Source organism: Ornithorhynchus anatinus, chromosome 20 (assembly GCF_004115215.2).
Source record: "Ornithorhynchus anatinus isolate Pmale09 chromosome 20, mOrnAna1.pri.v4, whole genome shotgun sequence".
Taxonomy (NCBI): domain Eukaryota; kingdom Metazoa; phylum Chordata; class Mammalia; order Monotremata; family Ornithorhynchidae; genus Ornithorhynchus; species Ornithorhynchus anatinus.
The window spans coordinates 23,973,354-23,998,083 of record NC_041747.1 but is presented as its reverse complement, the minus strand read 5'-3'; the positions used below and the strand labels follow the sequence as shown (position 1 = coordinate 23,998,083).

The window sequence follows — 24,730 nt, the reverse complement described above, 5'->3', positions numbered from 1 at the left end:
ACAGATATGTAACATAAATGCTGTAGGGCTCAGAGGAGGGATGAATAAAGGGAGCAAGATAAGGCGATGCAGAAAGGAGTGAGAGAAGAGGAAAGGGGAGCTTAGTCAGGGAAGACCTCTTGGAGGGGATGTGCCTTCAATAAGGCTTTGAAGGTGGGAAGAATCACTGTCTGTCAGGTATGAGAAAGAAAAGCGTTCCAGGCCTGCACTCTCATTTACTTTCCCACTGGACTCCTTGCTTATGATGGCAAGGAGAGGGTCACCTAAACAGGACCCCATTAGGATTTCCCGATCAATGAACGAATCAAACCAATAATATGTACTGAGCACATACTATGTGGTATTTGTTAGTGCTTATCCTGACCCAGACACTCTACTAAGTGCTGGGGTACTTGCAAGCTAATCAGATTGGACACAGTCCATGTCCCGTATGGGGCCCACAGTCTTAAACCCTGTTTTACAGATGAGATAACTGAGACACGGAGAAGGGAAGTGAGTTGCCCAAATCCACACTGCAGATAAGTAGCAGAGGTCTTCTGACTCCTAGACCTGTGATCTATCCACTAGGTCACGCTGCTTCTCACCTCTTCCTCTGTAATATCCTTCACTTTTCTCCTTGAACTCATTGATTATGTTTAACCTTCATAACTTCTTGTAAGAACAAATTCCATCTGCTTAAACCCTCAGTGTAAAAAAACCTCCCTGCCATTTTCCTCAATACAGATCAAGTGAAAGGAATTCATTGAAACCCGTTTCCTTTCTAATCAAGTGACCCTTTTAGTAATAATAAGAAGAATGATATTTGTTAGGCACGTACTATGTGCCAAGCACGGTTCAAAGCGCTGGGGCAGATACAAGATAATCAGGTTGGACATAGTCCCTGTCCCACATGGGGCTCAGAGTCTTAACCCCCATTTTACAGATGAGGGAACTGAGGCCCAGACACGTTAAGTGACTCGCCCAAGATCACAAAGCAGGCAAGTGGCGGAGCAGGGATTAGAACCCACAACCTCTGACTCCCAAGCCTGGGCTCTTACCATTCACCCTTGGCCTTTACCGCATGCACATATTCAATTATTCATTTGGTCACTTCATCCTGATATACTGATGTTACTAACCACTAAATAAAAGTTTTGAATTGTCCCAAGTTTAATAGTTCTTCTATTGAAAATAATATCCAAGTCATCCACTTAATGAAAACTAGAATTTCAAGAGGGGACCTAGTCCTCCCATCTGTGCAGCCTACTATGTTCAGCTCTTGGGTTTTATGCAGGGACTATTATGGAGCCTCAGACTTGACCTGAACTCCAGGTCAATAAAGATTTGGCTTTATTGCTGCACAAAGCATCTTCTGACTTTAAAGAACCAAGATGCAGCCTTTGGTGATAGGAGCTTTATTTGATTGCCAAAAACAGCCTTCCAACATGGCTAGGAAAATTCCACCACCTTTCAACGGGAGCATGATGACCTGCTGAAATAGCACACGACTGTTTTGAGGGGATAGATCCCTGGCAGATGAAAGCAAATCAGCCATCTTTCTCCTTGTGTTGGACCCATCTTCCCACATTTTGAGGACAGCTGGGGAGAGCTGAGCTGGCTCCAGAAAACCTTTTTCCCCAAGTGCCAATGAAACGAAGGGCACCATTGTCTGGAGCTGGTTCTCGGGCACTCAATGAGTGACCCAATCTGGGGACTTGACACGGCTAAATTGATGGTCCTAGGGAGTTGGCAAGGTTCTACACCTTGTTGCTGAATAGTACTTTCCAAGCGCTTAGTGGAGTGCCCTGCACACAGTAAGCACTCAATAAATACGACTGAATGAACGAATGAACATATGGGTTGAAAGGAGCGTAAAGCTGACCCAAAGAATTTCTCCACTAAGTGCAGTGTTGTCTGGCAGCTAAGGCAGTATGGATACTGACAAACGTCAACAGTCATTACGACCTGTGTACACAACTTAACACTAACCCAAACAAAAACAAAAGCTTACTGCCACTGATAAACATCAGCAGGCATTGTGAGGAGTATATGCTACTTGACACTATCTCTAACAAAAATGATAAAAGGCAGTACCGATATTGACAAACATCACCAGGCATTACGACTAGTGTAAACAACTTTATGCTAAACCAAAGACAAAATGCAGTACTGATACTGATAAGTATCAGCAAGCATTATGACTTGTGTAAACAACTTTACACTAATCCAAGCCAAAACAACTAGAGGAAAACCCACAAAAGCTTTCTATGCCTGGATTGCATAACTAGCCTAAAAGCTAATGCACAAAAGTAGTTGGGTAAACTTGAATTATCACAATATACCAGAGGACACAGTGAAACTTGGGAAGGAAAATGACTTGGCTTACGAGTAGTAGATCATGGATTTCTTCATAGTCAAGTTTATTGAAACCATTAACATTAACCGAGGGCCTCAAGCAGTGAGGGATGTGGCCTGCCCCTCAGAAGAAGTACGATTTACTTTAGATAAGGGTGTGGGTTAAGAAGATCAATTGTTTTCCAAGCATGTTTCACCTCTGGCGTGAAAGCGTCCTTGGGTCACTATTACTACTGATAATAATTAGGGTACCTGCTAATAGCTTATCATTTACCAAGCCCTCACACTATTAAGAGCTGGGGTAGATACAAAGATGTCTCAGTTGGACACATTCCCTTGTCCCACATGAAGGCTCACAGTCTAAGTAGAAGAGAGTAGGGTTTAATAATGTTGGTATTTGTTAAGCACTTACTATGTGCAGAGCACTGTTCTAAGCGCTGGGGTAAACACAGGGGAATCAGGTTGTCCCACGTGGGGCTCACAGTCTTAATCCCCATTTTACAGATGAGGGAACTGAGGCACAGAGAAGTTAAGTGACTTGCCCACAGTCACACAGCTGACAAGTGGCAGAGCTGGGATTTGAACTCATGAGCCCTGACTCCAAAGCCCGTGCTCTTTCCACTGCGCCACGCTGCTCCTCTAAATAATCAATAATAATAATCAAGTTTAAATAATCACTATGGTACTTAAGTGCTTACTGTGTGAGAGGCACTGCACTAAGCACTGGGATGAATACAAGCAAATCGGGTTGGGCACAGTCCCTGTCCCACGTGGGGGTCACAGTCTCAATTCCCATTTTTCAGACGAGGTAACCGAGGTCCAGAGAAGTGAGTAACCGAGGCCCTGAGAAGTGACTTGCCCAAGGTCACACAGCAGACAAGTGGCGGGGCCGGGATTAGAGCCCATGACCTTCTGACTCCCAGGCCCATGCTGCTTCTGTAAAAAGTCCACTATGCCATCTGTAAAGAGACCATTTTTCTCAGATGAGGAAACTGAGGCCCCAAAGTTAAGTGACTCATCCAAGGTCCCACCACAGACAAGTGGCAGAGTCGGCATGAGAACCCACATCCTGAGACTTCCAGGTCTGAGTTTACTACAATCCCGAAGTGGCTCCACTGATGCCCCCAGGCAGTCTGCTGCCTTTACATAGGCATACTTTAGGGAAGCAGCGTGGCTCAGTGGAAAGAGCCCGGGCTTTGGAGTCAGAGGTCATGGGTTCGAACCCCGGCTCTGCCACTTGTCGGCTGTGTGACTGTGGGCAAGTCACTTAACTTCTCTGGGCCTCAGTTACCTCATCTGTAAAATGGGGATTAAGACTGTGAGCCCCACGTGGGACAACCTGATTCCCCTGTCTACCCCAGCGCTTAGAACAGTGCTTGGCACCTAGTAAGCGCTTAACAAATACCAACATTTTTTTTTTTTTTTACATGGACTTGAAAAATCTTTGTCACCCCTTGCAAGATACTCTAAAAATCCCCTTTCCTCCTGTCTGCATCTGCCTAGTCCTCTATCTGGGTTTTCCTAATCTACTAAAGTGAGGGTTTTGTTATTGAATAAAATTTCTTCCTTCTGGTGATCTCTTTTGCTTTGTCATTTGGCCTTTCTGGGTCACTCCCAAACTCACTCAATCCATCAACGATATTTACTGAGCCCTTACTCTGGGCACAACACTTGGGAAAGTACAACGGTGGCATATTGGATAAAGCACAGGCCTGGGAATCAGAAGGTCATGGGTTCTCCTCCCGGCTCCTCCACTTGTCTGCTGTGTGACCTGGGGCAAGTCCCTTCACCTCCCTGTGCCTCAGTTACCTCATCTATAAAAGAGGGAGTGAGACTGTGAGCCCCATGTGGGATGAGGACTGTGTCCAACCTGATAAGTTGCATCCGCCCCAGCTCTTAGTACATGGAGCCTAGAAAGCCCTTAAGAAGCAGTGTGGCTTAGTGGAAGGAGCACAGGCTTGGGGGTCAGAGGATGTGGGTTCTAATCCCGGCTCAGCCACTTGTCTGCTGTGTGACTTTGGCCAAGCCGCTTAACTCCTCTGGGCCTCAGTGACCTCATCTGTAAAAGGGGGATTAAGACTGTGAGCCTCACGCGGGACAACCTGATTACCCTGTATCTACCCCAGAGCTTAGAACAGTGTTTGGCACATAGTAAGCCCTTAACAAATACCAATATACATATTAAATACCACAATTATTATTACATTACAATAGTGTTGGTTGAAACGATCCCCATAAAGACACTGCAGTCTACAGGGGAAGAGAGACATTCAAACAGATTACAGCAAGGAGAAATCAAGGGATGTGTACAAAAGTTGTTGGGATGAGTATCAAAGAGCCTAAGGGGTACGGACCCAAATGTATAAAGCGACACAGAGGAGAAGGCAGAAGGGGAAATGGGAACTTAGTCCAGGAAGGCCCTAACTCCACTATCTGACCACCCACTAGAATAATCCTTGGTGAGATCCATCCATCCATTCCTTTGTCCATCCATCCATTCATCCATCCAGATCCATTCATCCAGATGAGCTCAGAGAGGGTGGGGTGAAGAAAACGCCCTGCCCGGGCTGGGATTTGACCCGATCAGGCCCATCTTCCAGCCTAAGGGCTAGGCCACCGCATGATGCAGCCAAGGTCTCGTCAAGCCCCACATTCCCTCTTTGGCCTTCTCCACGTAAAGGCAAGTGACTTCTCCGGCTAAGTGCCGGTGGTCCCGGGACCATCACACGTGTACATGAGAGCAGTACACTTGCACAGAGGACCCCGTGAACTCTCTGGGAGCCACAACCCAACACCTTACAGCCCTGCCCTTTCCTTCCCCCAGCAGAACTAAGGTGAGGCTTCATTGGGCCAATAAATGCCCATACCTGTGAAGCATAATTGGGGTTCAGAATTGGCCCAGGTAGGGCTCTAGGAGAGAAGCTGTGATTGCACACAGCTGCAGGCCTGAATGCAACTAACTCTCCCGCCGCAGGTGACCAGGCAGGTCTAAGGAGGGAACCGGGGCGGGGCGGGATGGAGAGACCGCTAGCTACCCAGCACCACTCCACTGCTGGTCCCAAATCTTTGTTAGTTCTGCCCAGGGAATGTCAAGGAGCCCCTGGAATGGTATGGGTTCACCACAGTCTCACCTCTCCATGTCGACCACTGACAGAACTTGGGCAAATACCATTTGTGATCCTAGTATCTGTCCCTGCAAGCCTCGGCCTCCAAGCTACAGCCACCCTTGGGGCAATCCCCCCAGACCACCCTCTCAACAACAACCAGGAGCCTGAAGGAATCTGATCTCAATCAGTGAGACCACTCTCAGAGTATAGGAGGAATCAAGAAACTGCAGAGAGGGGGAAATGTGGGAAAAGAGCAGGCAGGGAGTCAGAGGACCCGAGTTCTGATCCCGGCTCCGCCACTTGTCTGCTGTATGACCTTGGGAAAATCATATTCCTGGGTCTCAGTCTCCTCATCTGTAAAATGGGGATTAAGGCCGAGCCCCACATAGGACTGTGCCCTGCTTTAGTCCGCATCTACCCCAGAGTTTAGTACGGCACCTGGCACGTCGATCTTAATAAATACCGTTAAATAAAAAAAGGGTAGGGAAGGCTGCTGGGGTGAGGGTAAGGTAATGGAGGAAACAGACCAAAAAGGGGCCATCAAGATGACAGAGGGAAGTTGAGGCAGGCAGGCTTGTCTGAGGGGAGAACCGTCCCCTGAGGATAAGGCCTGGGACTCGGGGGCCGAGGGGCACCCACTTCCTCACCTTTCTTTATGCTGCTTCTTTGGGGGGAGACAAGCTTGAGAGGGGACAAGGGTGATTCTGTGGCAAGCACAAGGGGTCAGGGGGAGGGCAGGGAGGAGGGGTGGACATGAACGGGGAGTGGGGGAGCAGAGAGGGACATGTGTGTGGGGGGGGGATAGGAGGAATGGGGGAGCGGAGAGGAACACGGGGGGAAGATGGAAGGATGGGGAGCAGGGGGTGCCATGTAGGGGGATGGGAGGATGGGGGAGCAGAGAGTGACAAGGAAGGGAGATGGGGGAGCAGGGGGTGACATGTAGGGGGGATGGGAGGATGGGGGAGCAGAGGATGACATGTTGGGGGGGATGGGGGAATGGGGGGGTGACATCCAGTGCTTTGAACAGTGCTTGGCACATAGTAAGCGCTTAACAAATACCAACATTATTATTAGGTAGGGGGGATAGGGGAGCAGAGGGTGACATGGAGGTAAGGATGGGGGAGCAGGGAATGACGTGGGGGGAATGGGGGAACAGGGGGTGACATGGAGGGTGGATGGGGGAGCAGGGGGTGACTTGTAGGGGGATGGAGGAGCACAGAGTGACATGTAGGGGGGTTGGGGGAGCAGGAGGTGATGTGGAGGGAATGGGGGAGCAGGGTGTGACATGTGGGGGGGATAGGAAGATGGGGGAGCAGAGGGTGACGGAGGAAGGATGGGAGGGTGGGGGGTGACATGTAGTGGGGATGGGGGAGCAGGGGGAGAGACATATAGAGGGATGGGGGAGTGGGGGGGTGACATGTAGAGGAGGGATGGGAGAATGGGGGAGCAGGGGGACATGTAGGGGGTTGGGGAGTGGGAGGTGACAGGTAGGGGGGATGGGGGAGCAGGAGGTGACGTGGGGGGAATGGGGGAGGAGGGTGTGGCATGTAGAGAGGATGGGGGAGTAGAGGGAGACCTGGAGGGAGGACGGGGGAGCGGGGGGTGATATGTAGTGCGGGGGTAGGGTGAGGGGGGTCGGCGGTCGGGAGGACGGGGGGCGGGGGGGGGCGGGGGAGGCGGGGCGCGCCGGCCCCAGCCCCGGGAACCCCCGCCCCATCTCCCCCGGGCCGGGGTCCGGCCGGGGTCCGGCCGGCGATTACCTGGACAGCGAGTCCACGCTGGGCTGCCGCGCCGCGCCGGGGGGCTGTGCGGTGCCGGGGGCCTGTGCGGGGGGCTGTGCCGAGCCGGGCCCGGGCCCGGGGGTCTGCAGGGAGCGCAGGCTGTCGGAGCTGGAGCTCTGCTCCATGATGGGGCCGGGGGGGGGGGGGGGGGGGGGGGGAGCCGGCCCCAGGAAGAGGACACCTCGGGCCCTGCCCGACCCAAACCGGGGCGGGGGGAAGGGGAACGGGAGGAAAGGGGAGGGAGGGGGAGGGAAGGGGAGGGGCTTGTGTTAAGCTCTCACTGGTCCACGTGGAGCTCACCGTCTTCAACCCCCCCGCCCCCATCATGATAATCATAACCATAACGATGTTGATGATGGCATTTCTTAAGCCCTCACTATGTGCCACGCACCGTGCTAAGCACCGGGGTGGATCGGAGCCGGTCGGGTGGGACGCGGCCCCTGCCCCCCGGGGGGCTCCCAGTCTCCACCCCCGTCGTATTCACGACCACGGTAATAATCACGGTACTTCTTAAGCGCTTACTATGTGCCAGGCACCGTACTGAGCGCCGCGGTGGATCCGGGCCAATCGGGCTGGACGCGGCCCCTGCCCCACGGGGGGCTCCCAGTCTCCACCCCCATTTTATTCACCACGACGACGATAATAATGACGATGATAGTAATGTTGGTATTCGTTAGGCGCTCACTACGTGCCGAGCACCGTTCTAAGCGTCCGGGGAGATCCGAGCTCAGCAGGTCGGCCCCCCGGGGGGGCTCACGGTCTTCATCCCCATTTTGCAGATGTGGTCACCGAGGCCCAGAAAAGTAAAGCGGCTCGCCCAAAGTCACCCAGATGAGGGGGGGCAGGATTGGATTGGAACCCACGACCTCTGACTCCCAAGGCCGGGCTCTTCCCACTAGGCCGCGCTCCTTCTCCATCTTGAATAATAATAATAATGATGATGACATCTGTTAACTGCTTACTACGTGCGAAGCACTGTTCTAAACGCCGGAGAGCGAGACACCGTCATCCCAAAGGGAATGATTCTTCGGACCTAATCCAACCTTTCTTTACAGTGGATGGTTGAGTTGTAGATTTCCCCCCCGCCCCCAATTTATCGATTCGCCTCTTGGTTTTTTTTTCCATAAAAGGTGATAAAATCACGAAGGTGAGAGAGAGGGAGAAAAGCAGCATGGCCTCGTGGATAGAGCAGGGGCCCGGGAGTCAGAAGGTCACGCGTTCTAATCCCGCCGCCGCCACTTGTCTGCTGTGTGATCTTGCGCGAGTCACTTCACTTCCCTGGCGCTCGATTCCCTCATCAAAATATTTGTATATATTATTTATTACTCTTTTATTAATGATGTGTATATATCTGTGATTTTCTTTATCTCGATGGTACTGATGCCTGACTACTTGTTTGGTTTGGTTTGGTTTGGTTTGGTTGTCTGTTCCCCCCGTTTAGGCTGTGAGCCACTTGTTGGGCAGGGATTGTCTCTATCTGTTGCCTAATTGTACATTCCACGCGTGTAGTACAGTGCTCTGCACACAGTAAGCTCTCAATAAATACCATTGAATGAATGAATAAAATGGGGATTAAGAGTGTGAGCCCCACGTGGGACAAGGATTGGGTCCAACTCGATTTGCTCGTATCCACCCCAGTGCTTAGCATGGAGCCTGGGGTAAGCACTTAATAAATACTATCATTATTGTTATTGTTGTTGTTAGTAAGCGGGCTTGTCCGGTGCAATCCCGGGGAGTGAGTCTGGGATAGATCCGTTCAGCCTGCTCTCCAAAACCGTTATTGGACGTGTTTGTGTTCCAGCACAAAGGGCCCTGCCTATCTTCTCTTCCTGCTCGGGCCTGCGGCAGGATGGGGAACGCTCGGCTATGCTGGTGACATCATGTTTATTTCCAGGCCTGGAAAAAAGCTATTGACTGCGTTACGGCATCTGATGGGAGGAGGAGCCGGGAAACCAAAAGAAGCTCTTTTCGACCACCAGAAATATCTGCAGGAATTGCACTGGGAATTCCCAAAATAGCTAGTGGATGGCTCCTTTCCCTTCCTTCCCCTCCACTGGCCCTTTTCTCCTTCTCCCTCTGCCTGTCCCTTGGGCTCTTACTCAACTCCAGCCTGGAACGCCCTCCCTCCTCAAATCCGACAGACAGTGACTCTCCTGGCCTTCAAAGCCTTATCGAAGGCACATCTCCTCCCAGAGCCTTTCCCTGACTGCACCTTTCTTTCCTCTTCTCCCTCTCCCTTCTTCGTCACCCTGACTTGCTCCCTTTACTCATCCCTCTCCCCAGCCCCACAGCACTTCTACACACATCTGTAGTTTATTTCTATTAATGTCTGTCTCCCCCTCTAGGCTGTGAGCTCCTTGTGGACAGGGACCGTGTCTGTTTATTGTTGCATTGTACTCTCCCAAGTGCTTAGTACAGTGCTCTGCACACAGTAAGTGCTCAGTAAACAGCATTGAGTGACTGACTGATCCCCACCCTTGAAGAGGCTACAGTCAAAGGCATCATCAGCTGATCTCAAAAGTTCAGTAAGGGAGGACTCCCCATAGCAAGGAGTACCAAACCTATTACTAAGCCTGGAAAAAAATCTTAAAATATCTGGATTTGATTTTATATGAATCCCAGTTCTCGTATGTGTATGTGTGTGTGTGTGTGTGTGCGTGCACGCACATGTGTGTCAGCATTTCTCATCCATTGGAAAAATTTTATTTTCCTGATTTATGGAAACAACAGTACTATAAAATAGCATCTTTCCATGAAACATACCAAGAGGGTATTCCCATTGGAAAATGAGAATATAATTAGATGGTAGCTTCAGCTGAGGCATATAGATACTGAGCTCCTTTTTTTTTTCCTAGTTTAGGGCTGCCATTTCAAAATTTCTCAAAGTGCTTGATGGGATGTGAAAACTTTCACGCCTGACTGCAAAGGACTAGAAAAAGATGATGGATGCAAATGCCGAAGAGTGTGATTTTTAGGGTTGCCATTTACTTTAAGGGGACTCCTGTCCAGGCAAATAGGAATGCTGGTATTTATTAAACGCTGACTACGCGCCAAGCACTGTGCTGGGTTGGATGCAAGATAATCTAATCGGAACGAACCCAGTTGCTGTTCCAAATGGGGCTCACTGTCTAAGAATCAATCAAAGGAATGTACTGACCACCTACTGAGTGTGAAGCACTGTACTCAGCACCAGCTAAGGTACAACAGAAATGATGCATCCCATTCCCTGCCCTAAAGGAGTTTACAATCCAATGGGGGAGGTCGACAAAATGAGACCTTCAAAATAATTTTAAAAGTAGCCAGACCGGTCCTTACTGATATGCACCCGAATCCCTTCCGAGGAGTTTACATTCTAACGGAGAAGGCAGGTGCAAGCTCTTTTCCTCCAGTGGGAGCAGGAGGTAAGGAAAATGTTGAGAAGAGCAGGGAATGATGGATCCATGGATAAGTAGAATGGATAATTTGTTACCTATTCTTAAATGCCACGGCTGTATATGTAGAGAAGCAGCGTGGCTCAGTGGAAAGAGCCCGGGCTGGGGAGTCAGAGTCATGGGTTCGAATCCCGGCTCTGCCACTTGTTAGCTGTGTGACTGTGGGCAAGTCACTTAACTTCTCTGGGCCTCAGTTCCCTCATCTGTAAAATGGGGATTAAGACTGTGAGCCTCATGTGGGATAACCTGATCACCCTGTATCTACCCCAGTGCTTGGAACAGTGCTTTGCACATAGTAGGCACTTAACAAATACCAACATTATTATTATTATTACAAGTGTAAATTGCCGGCTCCTCGTGGGCGGGGATCCTGTTCTACCAACTCTACTGCATCGTACTTTCCCGAGTGCTTCATATAGTGTTCCGCACACAGTAAGCACTTAATAAATACCACTGATTGAAATGCTAAAATACCTGCTGGGATTCCATGACCTGGTGATGAAAGAATCTAATCAGAATAGGAGGCCAGACATGAAGGAGATCATGGATCATGTGATGCTAAGTCACTCAGTTTTCTGGATCTAGCTCTAAGCAGACACTGGATTTCGGGGCATAGGTTTTGAAGATTCAAGGAACTCTGAAGAATAATACTAATATTATTCCATTATATTATATTGAAGCCGTGTGGCCTAGCGGCAAAGAGAGAAGAGAGTCCGAAGACCTGAGTTCTATCCCAGTTCCACCACTTGTCCGCTATGTGACTTTGGACAAGTCCCTTCACTTCTCGGCGCCTCAGTCTCCTCATCCTTAAAATGGTACTTGTTAAGCGCTTACTATGTGCAGAGCACTGTTCTAAGCGCTGGGGTAAACACAGGGGAATCAGGTCGTCCCACGTGGGGCTCACAGTCTTAATCCCCATTTTACAGATGAGGGAACTGAGGCACAGAGGAGTTAAGTGACTTGCCCACAGTCACACAGCTGACAAGTGGCAGAGCTGGGATTCGAACCCATGACCTCTGACTCCCAACCCCGGGCTCTTGCCACTGAGCCACGCCGCTTCTCTAAGATGGGGATTCAATAACTGTTCTCCCTCCCCCTTAGATTGGGAAGCCAATGTAGGACAGGGACTGTGTCTGATGGGATTATAGTAAATCTACACCAGTATGTGGCACAAGCCTTGGTACAGAGTATGAGCTTCAGAAGTACCAGAATGATTATTACCATTATTTTTACCACTATTATTGAATCTCTTGCATCTCCAAGGTTTTACAGGAAAAAAAACAAACTACATGCCTCCAATAAGGACAGAAATAGAGTGGGTCTCAGCTCTTAAAAGTCTGAGCCTCATGAACAAGGAAGCGTGCATTTCTGGTACAAAATGGAAACGTTTGGTCAAATGGAATATCTCTTGCCCTGCGTATGGATTTTTGAAAGAGCAAACATACACATATATTGTTTTGTATGTTTACTTTATATCCATCCAAATTCCACTACTTGCTGAAGCCTAAATCTTGATCTAGATATAATTCCCCATGAGGGTTTGTGGTTTCTTAATGTCACTTCTGACAGTCACGTCACTGCCCAATATAACTAAGTTCTACAGTGAAAGAAATACTAGGAAATTAGCACGTATTCTAGCACTCCTCTGAGACATCTGTGTGATTGACATCCAAGGGCCCTGAAGATCATTTGTTTCAGAAGCTTCCTCGTCTTATTATTTTTCAAAAATAACTTTAAAACCCAACCTGATTTTCCACTTAAAGGAAGGGCACATACTTCTGATTTTGCCGGTTCACTTTGAAGTTGTGATTTAAATGAAAGCCAGGAAATTAATTCCCGAATAATCTTGAATAATCCACATCCAAAGAAATATGAAACAGTCAACAAACTCCCTCATTACTCCCCGACAGACTGCCCTTAAACAGCTGTGGTTTTCTTTCTTCTTTCTTTCTTTCTTTCTTTCTTTCTTTCTTTCTTTCTTCTTTCTTTCTTTCTTTCTTTCTTTCTTTCTTTCTTTCTTTCTTTCTTTCTTCTTTCTTCCTTTCTTCCTTTCTTCCTTTCTTTCTTCCTTTCTTCCTTTCTTCCTTTCTTCCTTTCTTCCTTTCTTCCTTTCTTCCTTTCTTTCCTTTCTTTCCTTTCTTTCCTTTCTTTCCTTTCTTTCCTTTCTTTTTCTTCTATCTCTGAAATTTGAAATTTGCAACCTCGTCCTGGCAGGGTCTTAGTGCTGCCTCTGTGAAGACCCTTTTGGAGTGAGCTGAATCTTTTTCCATAATAAAGACATCATCTGGGTTGAATTATAGCTATCTAATCCTCACCCATACACTGCTCTTCTTTGGTCTCATGAAGGGAACAAAGGCCTCAATTTTGCCATGCTCGAGATAGGATTAAGACAACTCTCTAACCTTCTGATCATCCCAGAGATTAACAAGTGTGTCTCCGTAGCTCTAGCAAAAAGGCCAGATGTAGAATGCTTTTCTTTTTTTAAAAAATTTTCCAAGAAAGGTTGAATGGTCTAATTTTAAGTCTCTCAGATTCTCAGTCTTTCTGCAATGTTGCATTCAGATGGCTGTGTGGGAGATGAATGAATTAGCAGTATACTTTGAGGCTATCGAATATTCTAGCAATTCAGCATGGAGATAATCCTGCCAGCTTCTGAAATCTCCGCCCTTTCCCAAGGGCTTAAAAGTGGAAGGACAAAGTTGATAAATTCGTGTTTTCTTTGTTCTCACCCTGGCCCCTCTGCCATCCCGGACCCCTCTCACAACTTGCTCCCCAAGTAAACCCCAACTGCATTTTAGCCCTAACCCACCTCAACTCCATCTCCTGGTTAGGAGTCTCCCCCTCTAGATGATAAGCTTGCTGTGGGCAGGGAACATGTCTACCAATTCTGTCGTATTCTACCAAGCGCTTAGTACAGTGTTCTGCACACAGCACTCCCAGTTTAAGGGGGGAGGGAGAGCAAGGATTTCCCATTTTACAGATGAGGAAACTGAGACACAAAGAAGTTAAGTGGCTTACCCGAAGTCACACGGCAGGCAAGCGGTAGAGCCAGGATAAAACTCAGGTCTCCTGACGCCCAGCCTCGTGGTCTTTTCACTAAGCCCCACTGCTTCTCTAAAAGTGATTGGATGAGGGCAACTGCTTCTTTTATCTTCTGACTCACCCACAAGTGAATGTGCCAGATACAGATTGCTTTCGAATGCTTGAATCATCCCGACTTCAAATCCCCTCACTTCCCTCTCGATGCTTCCCTCTCCTTAACATCTCCCTGTTGGCCTGGGAAATCCTAGCCAGTGGCTAAAACACACTGTTATGAAATTTAAGACGAACATAATTTAATTTCAGGCCATTTAAATCCTTGTTCATTCCAGCGCGTCCCCCTGCAGGACCGTGGCTGACAGAGATGATGGAGGTAGGAGGGCGATGCAGAATCCACCAGCATTTCCCGTCTGCACGGTCTCAGCCCTAAAGCCTCATCCATCATTCTCAGTAACAGGACTCCATCATCACCATCACCATCAAACGAGTAAAGTAGGCCACTGGTGAGAATAGGCTCCCTTAACATTAAATCAGGAGAGGAGTAGCAAGAGTAAGCGCGTAATGGGCAGGGAACATGTCTGCTACTTCTGTTGCAGCATACTCTTCCAAGCACTTAATACAGTGTTCTGCACATAATAAGAGCTCAAAGACTACCACTGACTGATCAATTGATCAGTAGTAACGGTAACAATCGTAATCGTATGAATGATAATGATAAGAATAATTGGAAGTTCATCATGGCTTAATGGAATTCCATGTAAGGGCCTGGGAGTCAGAGGACCTGGGTTCTAATCCCAGCTCTGCCATTTTCCTGCTGTGTGACATAGGGCAGGTCGCTTCTCCATGCTGCAGTTTCCTCATCTGTAAAATGGGGATTCGATATCTGTTCTCCCTCCTACTTACACCGTGAGCTTCATGTGGACCAGGGAATGTGTTCGACCTGGTAATATTGTATCTATCCCAGTGCTTAGTACAGTACAGTGCTGGCACAGAGTAAGTGCTAAACAAATTCCCCAATCATCATCATCATCATCATCATCATTATTTTATTGTTGTTATATTTGTTAGGTGTTTACTCTGTAAGATGTAAGCCCTCCACACTGGAGCCAGAGCTACTCTGGGCCTTCAGTGGCCTATGGTAGACACCTTCTCCCTGGGACTTGACAAGAACCGGGGCTCCTTAGGTTGTAGGAGAAGCAGTGTGGCCTAGCGGAAAGAGGACCTGGGTTCTAATCCTGGCTCTGCCAACTGCTTGCCATGTGACCTTGGGCAAGCAACTTCACTTCTCTGTGCCTCAGTTTCCTCAATTGGAAAATGGGGACGAAAACTGTGAGCCCTATTTGGAACTGGGACTGTCTGACCTGATTCTCTTCTATTTATCCCAGTGCTTAGTACCATGCCTGGCACATAGTAAGTGCTTAATAAATGCCCCAATCATTATTATTACTCCCTCCTACTTAGATTGTGCAACCCATGTGGGAGAGGGACTGTGTCTAACCTGATAAATTTGTATCTCCCCCAGCTCCTAGAACTGTGCATGACATATAGTAACCACTTGACAAATACCACTAGATAAAAAAGGAGAGCCTCAGTGATGGCCTATCAGGTTGGGGATTGTTCTTTCTTATTTTTGCTAAGCCCCAAAAGTCACTTAATTTCTCCGGGCCTCAGTTACCTCATCTGTAACATGGGGATTGACACTGAGAGCTCCACAGGGTACAGGGACTGTGTCCAACTTGATTTGCTTGTATCCACCCAGCACTTAGTACAGGGCTTTGCACATAGTAAGAGCTTAACAAATATCCTGATGATGATTATTATTATTATTACTACTGCCATGTTGCTTTGGGAAGCAGCTTGGCCTAGTGGCAAGAGCATGGGCTTGGTAGTCAGGGGCTGTGGGTGCTGATCTCAGCTCTGCCTCTTGTCTGCTGTGTGACCTTGGAAAAGTCACTTAATTTCTCTGTGCCTCAGTAACCTCTTCTGCGAATTGGGGATTAAGACTGTGTGGGACAGGGACTGTGTCCAACCTGATTAGCTTGGTTCTACTCCAACACTTAGAACAGTGCTCGGCAGAGAGTATGTGCTTTACAAATACCATAATTATCACCACCATCACCTTTACCATGTTAGCGATGATCCAAGCCGCAGCCTCCTTCGGTCATCCATTCGGGCCCAGTCGGGCCACTGAAAGAACCCATCGACCAACACTTCCGATGTCATCTCCCTCCATGACTACTGAGTTTCTCAGAGAATTATCTCCTTGTGGAAATTTCGGGAATGATCTCGGCAGCCAACGGTCTCCCTCCCAAGTTCCCATGCTCACCTGCGGGAGGGAAGAGGAGGGAATTTTGGGATATTGGGTAAGGTGCATGTTGGGATTCTAGAAGACCCTCCTTCTGCCCCCAGTGGGAGGATGCCATCCCTTTCCGGCTGGAGCGGCGCCGTGTCTGTGGTTTCAGGACACATGACATCATGCTCTACAGTGTGGATGTCTGGCTACCCCCCTTCTAGACTGTGAGCCCGCTGTGGGCAGGAATCATCTCCCTTTATTGCTTTATTTTCCAAGCTCTTAGTACAGTGCTCTGCACACAGTAAGCGTTCAATAAATAATGACTGAATGAATGAATGAACCTAAATGGGCTGGAGATGTATGCTGGATTTTATCAACATGTGGATTAAGGGACAATAGGAGAGGTTTCTGTGGGAGCAAAATCTGATTATAGGTTAAAGCAGAACGGAACCAGGTCAAACGTCTGAATCAGATTCAGGCCACTGTTGGATATTTTTGGAACTATTTCTTTTTTTTTTTTTTGAAAACACACTGAATTACACACAGTACAAAATAATTGCTTTACACGCTGAAGTACTTTACAAGTTAAGGGTATATGCCGTGGTACATAGATGCAAGTGATATTAGTGCAGTCATTTATAGGAGGAGCTTCACTTCTCTTCCTCAATGGGTTTAACAACAAAGCATAGAATTGTCTGCCGACACTGTTGAGGCCCTTGATTCGATAAAACTAAACTCTATGTCTCCTATGTATTATGCCAGGAAGATACACAATGCTACCGTTGCCATGGTCTGATGTTTCAGAAAATGGTTAATTATATTCCAGTAGCTCTAAAATCAAAGTCGCTCAAGTTTTGGATACCCATCTCTGTTGACATTTCGATTGTGACGACCTGCCCTATCGTGTTAAAGCTCGGGGAAACTGCCTCATACTCATTCATTCAGTGGCATTTATTGAGCACACGCTGAGGGCAGAGCACTGTACTAAGCACTCAGGAGAATACGATACAACACACACTCCCTGCCCATCGGCTGCCAGCAAACAGAAACTATAGGATACATTATTCTTGAAAATATTCCTGTATTTTAATGAATAGCTGAATAAATAGACATTAATTATGAGATTCACATGAGGAAAAAAAATTCCAAACATTCTGATTGATTTAACCTTGCTTAATTCTGATTGCTACTGAAAAAAAAATACTAGTTTCCTTAGGGTAAAAAAGAAGCTGAAATCAAGTGCAGCTGCAGAGCGCTAGCAGGTGTGGGTGGATTTAGACATATGTATGCCCATCGCTATCTGCATCCACAATCACACAGCGAAGGCTAAAACACAGGTGTTTATGTGCAGTCAGGCTTTCTTTCAGCTTGAGGGAATACTGATTTAAAAAAATCCGAAGGCCCACAGCAGACCATATGCAACTAAGACAGATACAGCACATACAGCCTAATTAATAATAATAACCCCTGCACACAAGAGATATGATTTAAAAGAGACTATGAATGCAGGAAAAAAAAGCATCAAAACCTGGAATGTTTTCAGATTGAGGTTTCAGAATTTGTATAGATCTGGTCAGCTTGTTAATAGTTCTCAAAAGTTCCCACTCGACCCCCTCTGGTTTGTAAGTATATGGCTAAAAATAAACCATCCTATTATACAAAACTTTGTATGTTAGCATACAAAAGGTAACAAATTACTTTTTGTATAAAATATAACTTTCTGATAGCATATTTATTTCACATATGTATAAATATAACCCAAAGGATATGTTTTTTCAGTTATTTCTACCAAAATATTTTTTACAAAAGTTTACAAAATGAAGCATTTCTTTCTATGTACAACCCGGCTCTGAGCGGGGAGGGAGTCGATGGTGTAGGCTAAGTGCATCGAGCTGTCTTAATGGGCGAGAGATCCTTCAGAAAGCCAAAATGCTTTTTGTTTTTTTTTTTTTAAAAAAAAAACACAGAAAAACCTGACATTTTAGAACTGGGGTATGAGTGTCTCATTCATTCACCTTTGAAGAATGCCAATTTATGTCTACTGAAAGGGCAACCCTAACCTTTATTCCCTAAAAATGTTTAATCACACCGCTTTCCTCTCAGACACCATATTGGTGGGAATCAAGTCTGCGAAAGGATTCCCACTCTGTAGATAAATCGAGCAAGGCGCATGTCGATGTGGTGATGCAGGATGCGGTCCAGAGACCGACACCTGGACCCTAAAAGCCAAATGTGAACAAAGGGCGAGCTGTCTGGGGCAGGCAGGCCTTCTGCCCTTCCCGAGTGATGGGTTTTATGCCAAGCAGGAAAAGTCATGGATTTGTTCAAACACGGGCCTCGTCGAAAGGCAAATTCTGATTGGCCTTGGCCACGGAGCGGATGCCAGACAAGGGGCAACTTGGTTTCATTCCAGTTGTGGCTTCCCCACCAAGGATCACGAGCACCCCTGGAACTCAGTACCTCCCACCCAGCCTCTTTAGGCCTGGGAAGATCCAGGTGATAAATCTGGGTACTTAGGATGTCTCTTCTCATGTAAGCCCTGGCGATCGGCCCCAGACTTCCTTTACTCTCAGAAATCGTGTCTCAGCTCAGCCCCGGGAAGAGGGATGGCTCCCAGCAAAAACAAAACAAAACAACAAAAAAGTGTGACCTTCATCTTTGGAATTGACCAGCAGGAGGTGCTTATACAACAAGCATCTTTCTCACCACCTCTTCCCCTGCCCTAGCTACCACCCCCCTCCCCAACGCCCCAACTGACACTCTGAGCCAAATAAACGCCCTTTGTGACTCTGCCCAGCTGGAGAGTTGAGAGTGATTCAAAGAGAAAAGTGAATTCTAATGCCCACAGGCATTTCCAGTGTTTGAGAAAGGTTTAGGCCGGGGTTGGTTCTGTTCAAAAACTTGGAACGGGTGGAAGAAATTGCATTTTCAATCCCAAGTGGTGGCTCTCCCCAGAGGTTTCCCAGACTCCTTTGCAAGGCTCAGAACAGCACCGTTTGCCACGTGCCCAAAGAGCTCCAAACTTGGGCCCAGAGCAGTGAGGGGGCGGGGGGAAGAAAATTGCTCATCCCGCTTCCGACGCTCCCTGATAGGAGGTGCTTTCCGACAGCTCCGGAAGGGCCTGGAAGCCCTTCGAGGAAGCTTCAAGAATGTCAGAAATCGAAGCGAGGGACACGTGGTGACATGGCAACCAGAAGTCTTCGGGTCAGAGTAAGGGTGGTTCTGTGGTCAAGGAAGCCACTATCTTTCGGTCGTTAAGCAGAGGCTTAACGAGAAGCCAAATCTGCCATTTTTGCTTTGGGAAGGGAAAAAAAAAGGGTTTGGGGTCTGGTTTTTCTCCAGGACCACTTGAATACATTGGCCAGGCCTCACTTTAGAGGCCCGTGGTTTACTACCCCAGATTCTAACTTTCTTCTGATTTAAGGTCCCTACCCCGCTTTCAGACCAAAGGTTCTGCTGGAGCGGACACTTATGCGCACCCCGATTCACACCCCAGAATCTCCCAAGGCCCGAGCAGTGAAAGGCAAATAGAAAAGTCAACGTTCGGGTTTCCTTAGAGTCATCGGAAGACCCTGCCTCGGCATTGGGGCCGGGGTCTGGGGGGTGGTGGGCACAAGGGACCCATGTCCTCCTTTAAGAGCTGCTCCCCAAGATCTCGTCGAGGTTGATGTCCTTCATCCAGTCATCGTTGCCGGGCTCGGTTTTCAACAGGGAATCGATGAAGTCCGAATCGCTGTTCAGTGCGGGTCCCATGGTGTCGGCTTGCTGGTTGAGAAAGTCAAAGGCCAGGTCGCCGCCGTGGTCGGTGCCCTGAAAAGCCCGGGAGCTTTGGTTCGAAGAAGGGAAAGCCCCGGACGGTAGGGACGGGGCCTGCGTCAGGCCCGCGCCCGTCGGATTCAAGCCCGTCCCCGAGGGCGTCAGGTTGGCCACGGTCTGTCCTCGCAGCTGGCTGGGCCGGAGGCTGAGACCCCTGAGCGGGCCAACGGCCTGTCCGTTTAACGTCTGGGTCATGGGGCTGAGGGGTTTCATCTGGGCCGCCGGCGTTAACTGGCTCGGGGCAGGCACGGCCTGCTGGCTAAAATGCTGGTTGCCGATGGCCCGTTGCAGAGATGGATTGGGGGTATAGGCAGCAGGGGAGTTGGGGGGAAAGCGAACACCCGTCGGCTTCAGGGCCTCCGGTGGCTTCGCGGCCCCCTCCGGAGGGGCCCAGTTCTGGGCCGGAGAGCCAGAAGCGAGCAGCACATTGGGCGGCCTGGGTGCCGGGACGTTGGTCGCCCCGTGGTTTACGTTAGGCCTCGTTTGCTGGGAACCGACGGCCGATCCGGCCCCGAAGGCGGCCACGCCACCGCTGGGGCCGCTGCCACTGCCGGGCCCCAGGGCGGGGGCCCGGGGCATCATGGGATTGGTCTGCCCTATCAGTTGGTTGGGGTTCCTGTGCTGGGCCATTTGGTACGCGCTGGATTGACTGCAAGGCAGACCGCCATACACTCCGATGTTCCGAACGGCGGGCAAAGAAGGCATTCTGGTTCCGTGTGAAGTGGACAGAAGGCTGGGGTTTGAGGTTAAGATGCTGTGGGTGGACACTGGGTTAGACAGGGTCTGGTTGGAGTTCAAGCTCACAGTTGCTGAAGCCCCTAAGGAGAGAAGGAGAGAGAGAGCTGGGTCAGCGTATGTGTGTGTCAGTGGGGTGGGTGTCTCCTTTTCAGCAACAAGTCGTTTCTGCCAATTCCTGCCTTTTTGAGGGTTGAATCGAAAGAGGGCAAAAAGAAGACAGAGGCCGAGGAAGCAACTTTCACAGTGACCCTACAGGCATCCTTCAAACGTCACAGATGGAGGGGGGATTCTGGACTGGACTAAGTGGTACTGCTTAGGTTAATAACAATGCATTCTCTCTGAAGAGCACTCTTATTTTCCCCAAGAGCCTCCACGGCGATCCCTTGTTCTATTCTCACCACCTCCCTGTGAGATAGGAAGAGGCAGGTATTATCCCCTCCATCTCAAAGTTGGGATAAATGAGGCCCGGAGAGGTGAACGACTTGCCCAGGGTCACACAGCAGGCCAGGGGCAGAGCTGAAAGAGAACCCGGATCTCCTGACTCTCAGAACTGTGTCCTTGCTGCACGGTGGCGACGACACTGATGACACTGTAGTTTATGACAACACTTGACAGAGAAACTACGTGGCCTATTGGAGAGAACTGGGCTCACCGCAGGTAATTTCAGGCAGGTGGTCTGTTCCGTCTGGACTAACAAACATCTATCCCTCTCTTGGACAGGAGCTTATATTCCATGAAGATAAAGCAAACAAGAAATCAATCAATCAAACATATCTATTGAGTGCTTACTGTGTGAAAGCACTGTATTAAATGCTTGAGAGACTGCAATATAACAGAGTTGCTATTGCAGCCTAGAGGAGGAGCTAAATTGATAGCTGCCTTTGAGTAGGCTTCTGTTCTTCTTTCTCTGAAGTTACTGAACTGGGCTCACCCTCTTATTTATTTTATTTTTCATTTATTTAATGATATTTTTAAGCACTTAGCTCTGCACGAGGCACTCTACTAAGCGCTGGGGTAGATACAAGATCATCAGGTTGGACACAGTGCGTGCCCATGTGGGGATCACAGCCTTCAACCTCATTTTCCAGATGAGGTATCTGAGACCCAGAGAAGTGAAGTGACTTGCCAAGGTCACACAGCAGACAAGTGGTGGAACGGCGATTAGAACTCCGGTCCTTCTGACTCCCAAGGCCAGGCTCTCTCCACTAGGCCATGCTGCGCTTCTCAAGCATTTGTTTTTTCCTCCCAATTCCTCCCATTCCTCTCTTCACTGTACCCAAGCAAGTGAGGTGGGGCAATCAATCAATCAATCAATCAATCATACTGAGAGCTTGATCTGTATTCTAAACTACACTCTTGGGAGAGTACGACAGTGTTAACAGAAGACATGATCCCTGCCCTCAAGCAATTTACTTGTGCCTGGCACACAGTCAGTGCTTAACAAATCCATTAAAAATAATAATAATAATAATCACATTCTAGTGCGGGGGGAGATGGTAATTGAATATAAAGCTATGTACAGAAACAGTTCGTGAGGGGGCGGGAAGAATATCCTCTGCTTAAGGGTGCCTGGAAGATGCTGTTGGAAGGGAACTAGGATGGGCTCGGGCAAGGACGGGGAGAAGAAGCAGCAGGCTCTGGTAGAAACAGTACAGGCTTGGGAGTTGGAAGCCCTTGATTTGGATCCCGGCTCTGCCTAGGGACATCTGGGTGACTTCAGGCAAGTCACTTCATGTCTCGGTTCTCAGCGTCTTCCCCTGGAAAGATGGGAAGAAGCCTGCCGATGTCTACTCAGACGGCTGAGTCAAAAATCCAGGAGGAAAATGGAAAGCAACTCAGAGACAAGGCAGATAAGTCGGCACGCTCAGTAAATACGATCGAATGAAATACGATTGAATGAATAATGCAGGTTTTCATTCTTTGTCTGGCAGGGGGTACTTTCTCCGGATTCGAGTACTTACCGGAATACTGGCTTGTTGGCTGCATGTTGACCAAGTTCCTTCTTTGGTCTTTGTAATCTGGGGGAGGACGAGTCAAATGTCTGTTTAACTGATCTGCAGGAGTGATTTTCTCCTAGAAAAAACAAAAGACAGCGAGATATAAATTTATCTGCAGATTAGGTGAACTCTCCTAATAGTGAGGGTGTATATTAAGCATTTTACTATATCAATAAATCGATCAATGATATTTACAGAGCGCTTTCTGGGTGCAGAGCACAATATTAAGTGCAGAGGAGGGCACGTTGCAGTTGGTAGACATGTTCTTCGACACGTACGATGCTACACACAGGGATGGGTGCAAAATTATCACATTATTATTATGGCATTTATTAAGCTTTTCTATTGCAAAGCACTGGGATGATGAGTCAGTCAACTAGATTTGTTAAGCACTTACTGGGTGCACAGCCCTGTACTAAACCCTTGGTAGAGTACAGTATGGCAATATAACAGACGTATTCCTTGATCACTACGATCTTACAGTCTAGAGGGTAATAATAATGATAATATTCATTCATTCATTCATTCATTCAATAGTATTTATTGAGCGCTTACTATGTGCAGAGCACTGTACTAAGCGCTTGGGATGAACAAGTCGGCAACAGATAGAGACAGTCCCTGCCGTTTGACGGGCTTACAGTCTAATCGGGGGAGACGGACAGACAAGAACAATGGCAATAAATAGAGTCAAGGGGAAGAGCTTCTCGTAAAAACAATGGCAACTAAATAGAATCGAGGCGATGTACAATTCATTAACAAAATAAATAGGGTAACGAAAATATATACAGTTGAGCGGACGAGTACAGTGCTGTGGGGATGGGAAGGGAGAGGTGGAGGAGCAGAGGGAAAAGGGGAAAAAGAGGGTTTAGCTGCGGAGAGGTACAGGGGGGATGGCAGAGGGAGTAGAGGGAGAAGAGGAGCTCAGTCTGGGAATGCCTCTTGGAGGAGGTGAGTTTTAAGTAGGGTTTTGAAGAGGGAAAGAGAATCAGTTTGGGGGAGGTGAGGAGGGAGGGCGTTCCAGGACCGCGGGAGGACGTGACCCATGGGTCGATGGCGGGATAGGCAAGACCGAGGGACGGTGAGGAGGTGGGCGGCAGAGGAGCGGAGCGTGCGGGGTGGGCAGTAGAAAGAGAGAAGGGAGGAGAGGTAGGAAGGGGCAAGGTGATGGAGAGCCTTGAAGCCTAGAGTGAGGAGTTTTTGTTTGGAGCGGAGGTCGATAGGCAACCACTGGAGTTGTTTAAGAAGGGGAGTGACATGCCCAGATCGTTTCTGCAGGAAGATGAGCCGGGCAGCGGAGTGAAGAATAGACTGGAGCGGGGCGAGAGAGGAGGGAGGGAGGTCAGAGAGAAGGCTGACACAGTAGTCTAGCCGGGATATAACGAGAGCCCGTAACAGTAAGGTAGCCGTCTGGGTGGAGAGGAAAGGGCGGATCTTGGCGATATTGTAGAGGTGAAACCGGCAGGTCTTGGTAACGGATAGGATGTGTGGGGTGAACGAGAGAGACGAGTCAAGGATGACACCGGGATTGCGGGCCTGAGAGACGGGAAGGATGGTTGTGCCATCCACGGTGATAGAGAAGTCTGGGAGAGGACCGGGTTTGGGAGGGAAGATGAGGAGCTCAGTCTTGCTCATGTTGAGTTTTAGGTGGCGGGCCGACATCCAGGTGGAGACGTCCCGGAGGCAGGAGGAGATGCGAGCCTGAAGGGAGGGGGAGAGGACAGGGGCGGAGATGTAGATCTGCGTGTCATCTGCGTAGAGATGGTAGTCAAAGCCGTGAGAGCGAATGAGTTCACCGAGGGAGTGAGTGTAAATGGAGAACAGAAGAGGGCCAAGAACTGACCCTTGAGGAACTCCAACAGTTAAAGGATGGGAGGGGGAGGAGGCTCCAGCGAAGGAGACCGAGAATGACCGGCCAGAGAGGTAAGAGGAGAACCAGGAGAGGACAGAGTCCGTGAAGCCAAGGTGAGATAAGGTATGGAGGAGGAGGGGATGGTCGACAGTGTCAAAGGCAGCAGAGAGGTCAAGGAGGATTAGAATGGAGTAGGAGCCATTGGATAATAATAATAATAATAACTGTGGTATTAATTAAGCACTTAGTATAAGTCAAGCACTGCTCTGAGCACTGGGGTAGATACAAAATAATCATACCAGACACAGTCACTATCCCACATGGGGCTAACAGTGTAAGTAGGAG

At 48.5% G+C, this 24,730-nt stretch overlaps 2 protein-coding genes across 4 annotated transcripts in view; both read right to left on the bottom strand.

The window, feature by feature from the left end:
• The window catches only part of MTMR2 (myotubularin related protein 2), a 67,916-nt gene extending 60,590 nt beyond the window's left edge, over positions 1 to 7,326 (bottom strand). Inside the window, exon 1 of one of the 2 annotated variants that reach the window (XM_029047898.2) lies at positions 7,202 to 7,326. The gene's annotated coding sequence lies outside the window, so the exon portion shown is untranslated. The remainder of the gene's footprint in view (positions 1 to 7,201) is intronic. The other variant, XM_029047897.2, reaches the window with a different exon arrangement.
• Positions 7,327 to 16,475: 9,149 nt separating this feature from the next.
• The window catches only part of MAML2 (mastermind like transcriptional coactivator 2), a 292,052-nt gene continuing 283,797 nt past the window's right edge, over positions 16,476 to 24,730 (bottom strand). For both annotated transcript variants that reach the window (XM_029048321.2, XM_029048320.2), the window contains 2 exons: positions 22,501 to 22,612; positions 16,476 to 20,619 (listed from right to left, as the gene is read on the bottom strand). In XM_029048321.2, the coding sequence (XP_028904154.1) occupies positions 19,619 to 20,619; positions 22,501 to 22,612 (1,113 nt within the window). In that variant the 3' untranslated portion in view covers positions 16,476 to 19,618. The remainder of the gene's footprint in view (positions 20,620 to 22,500; positions 22,613 to 24,730) is intronic.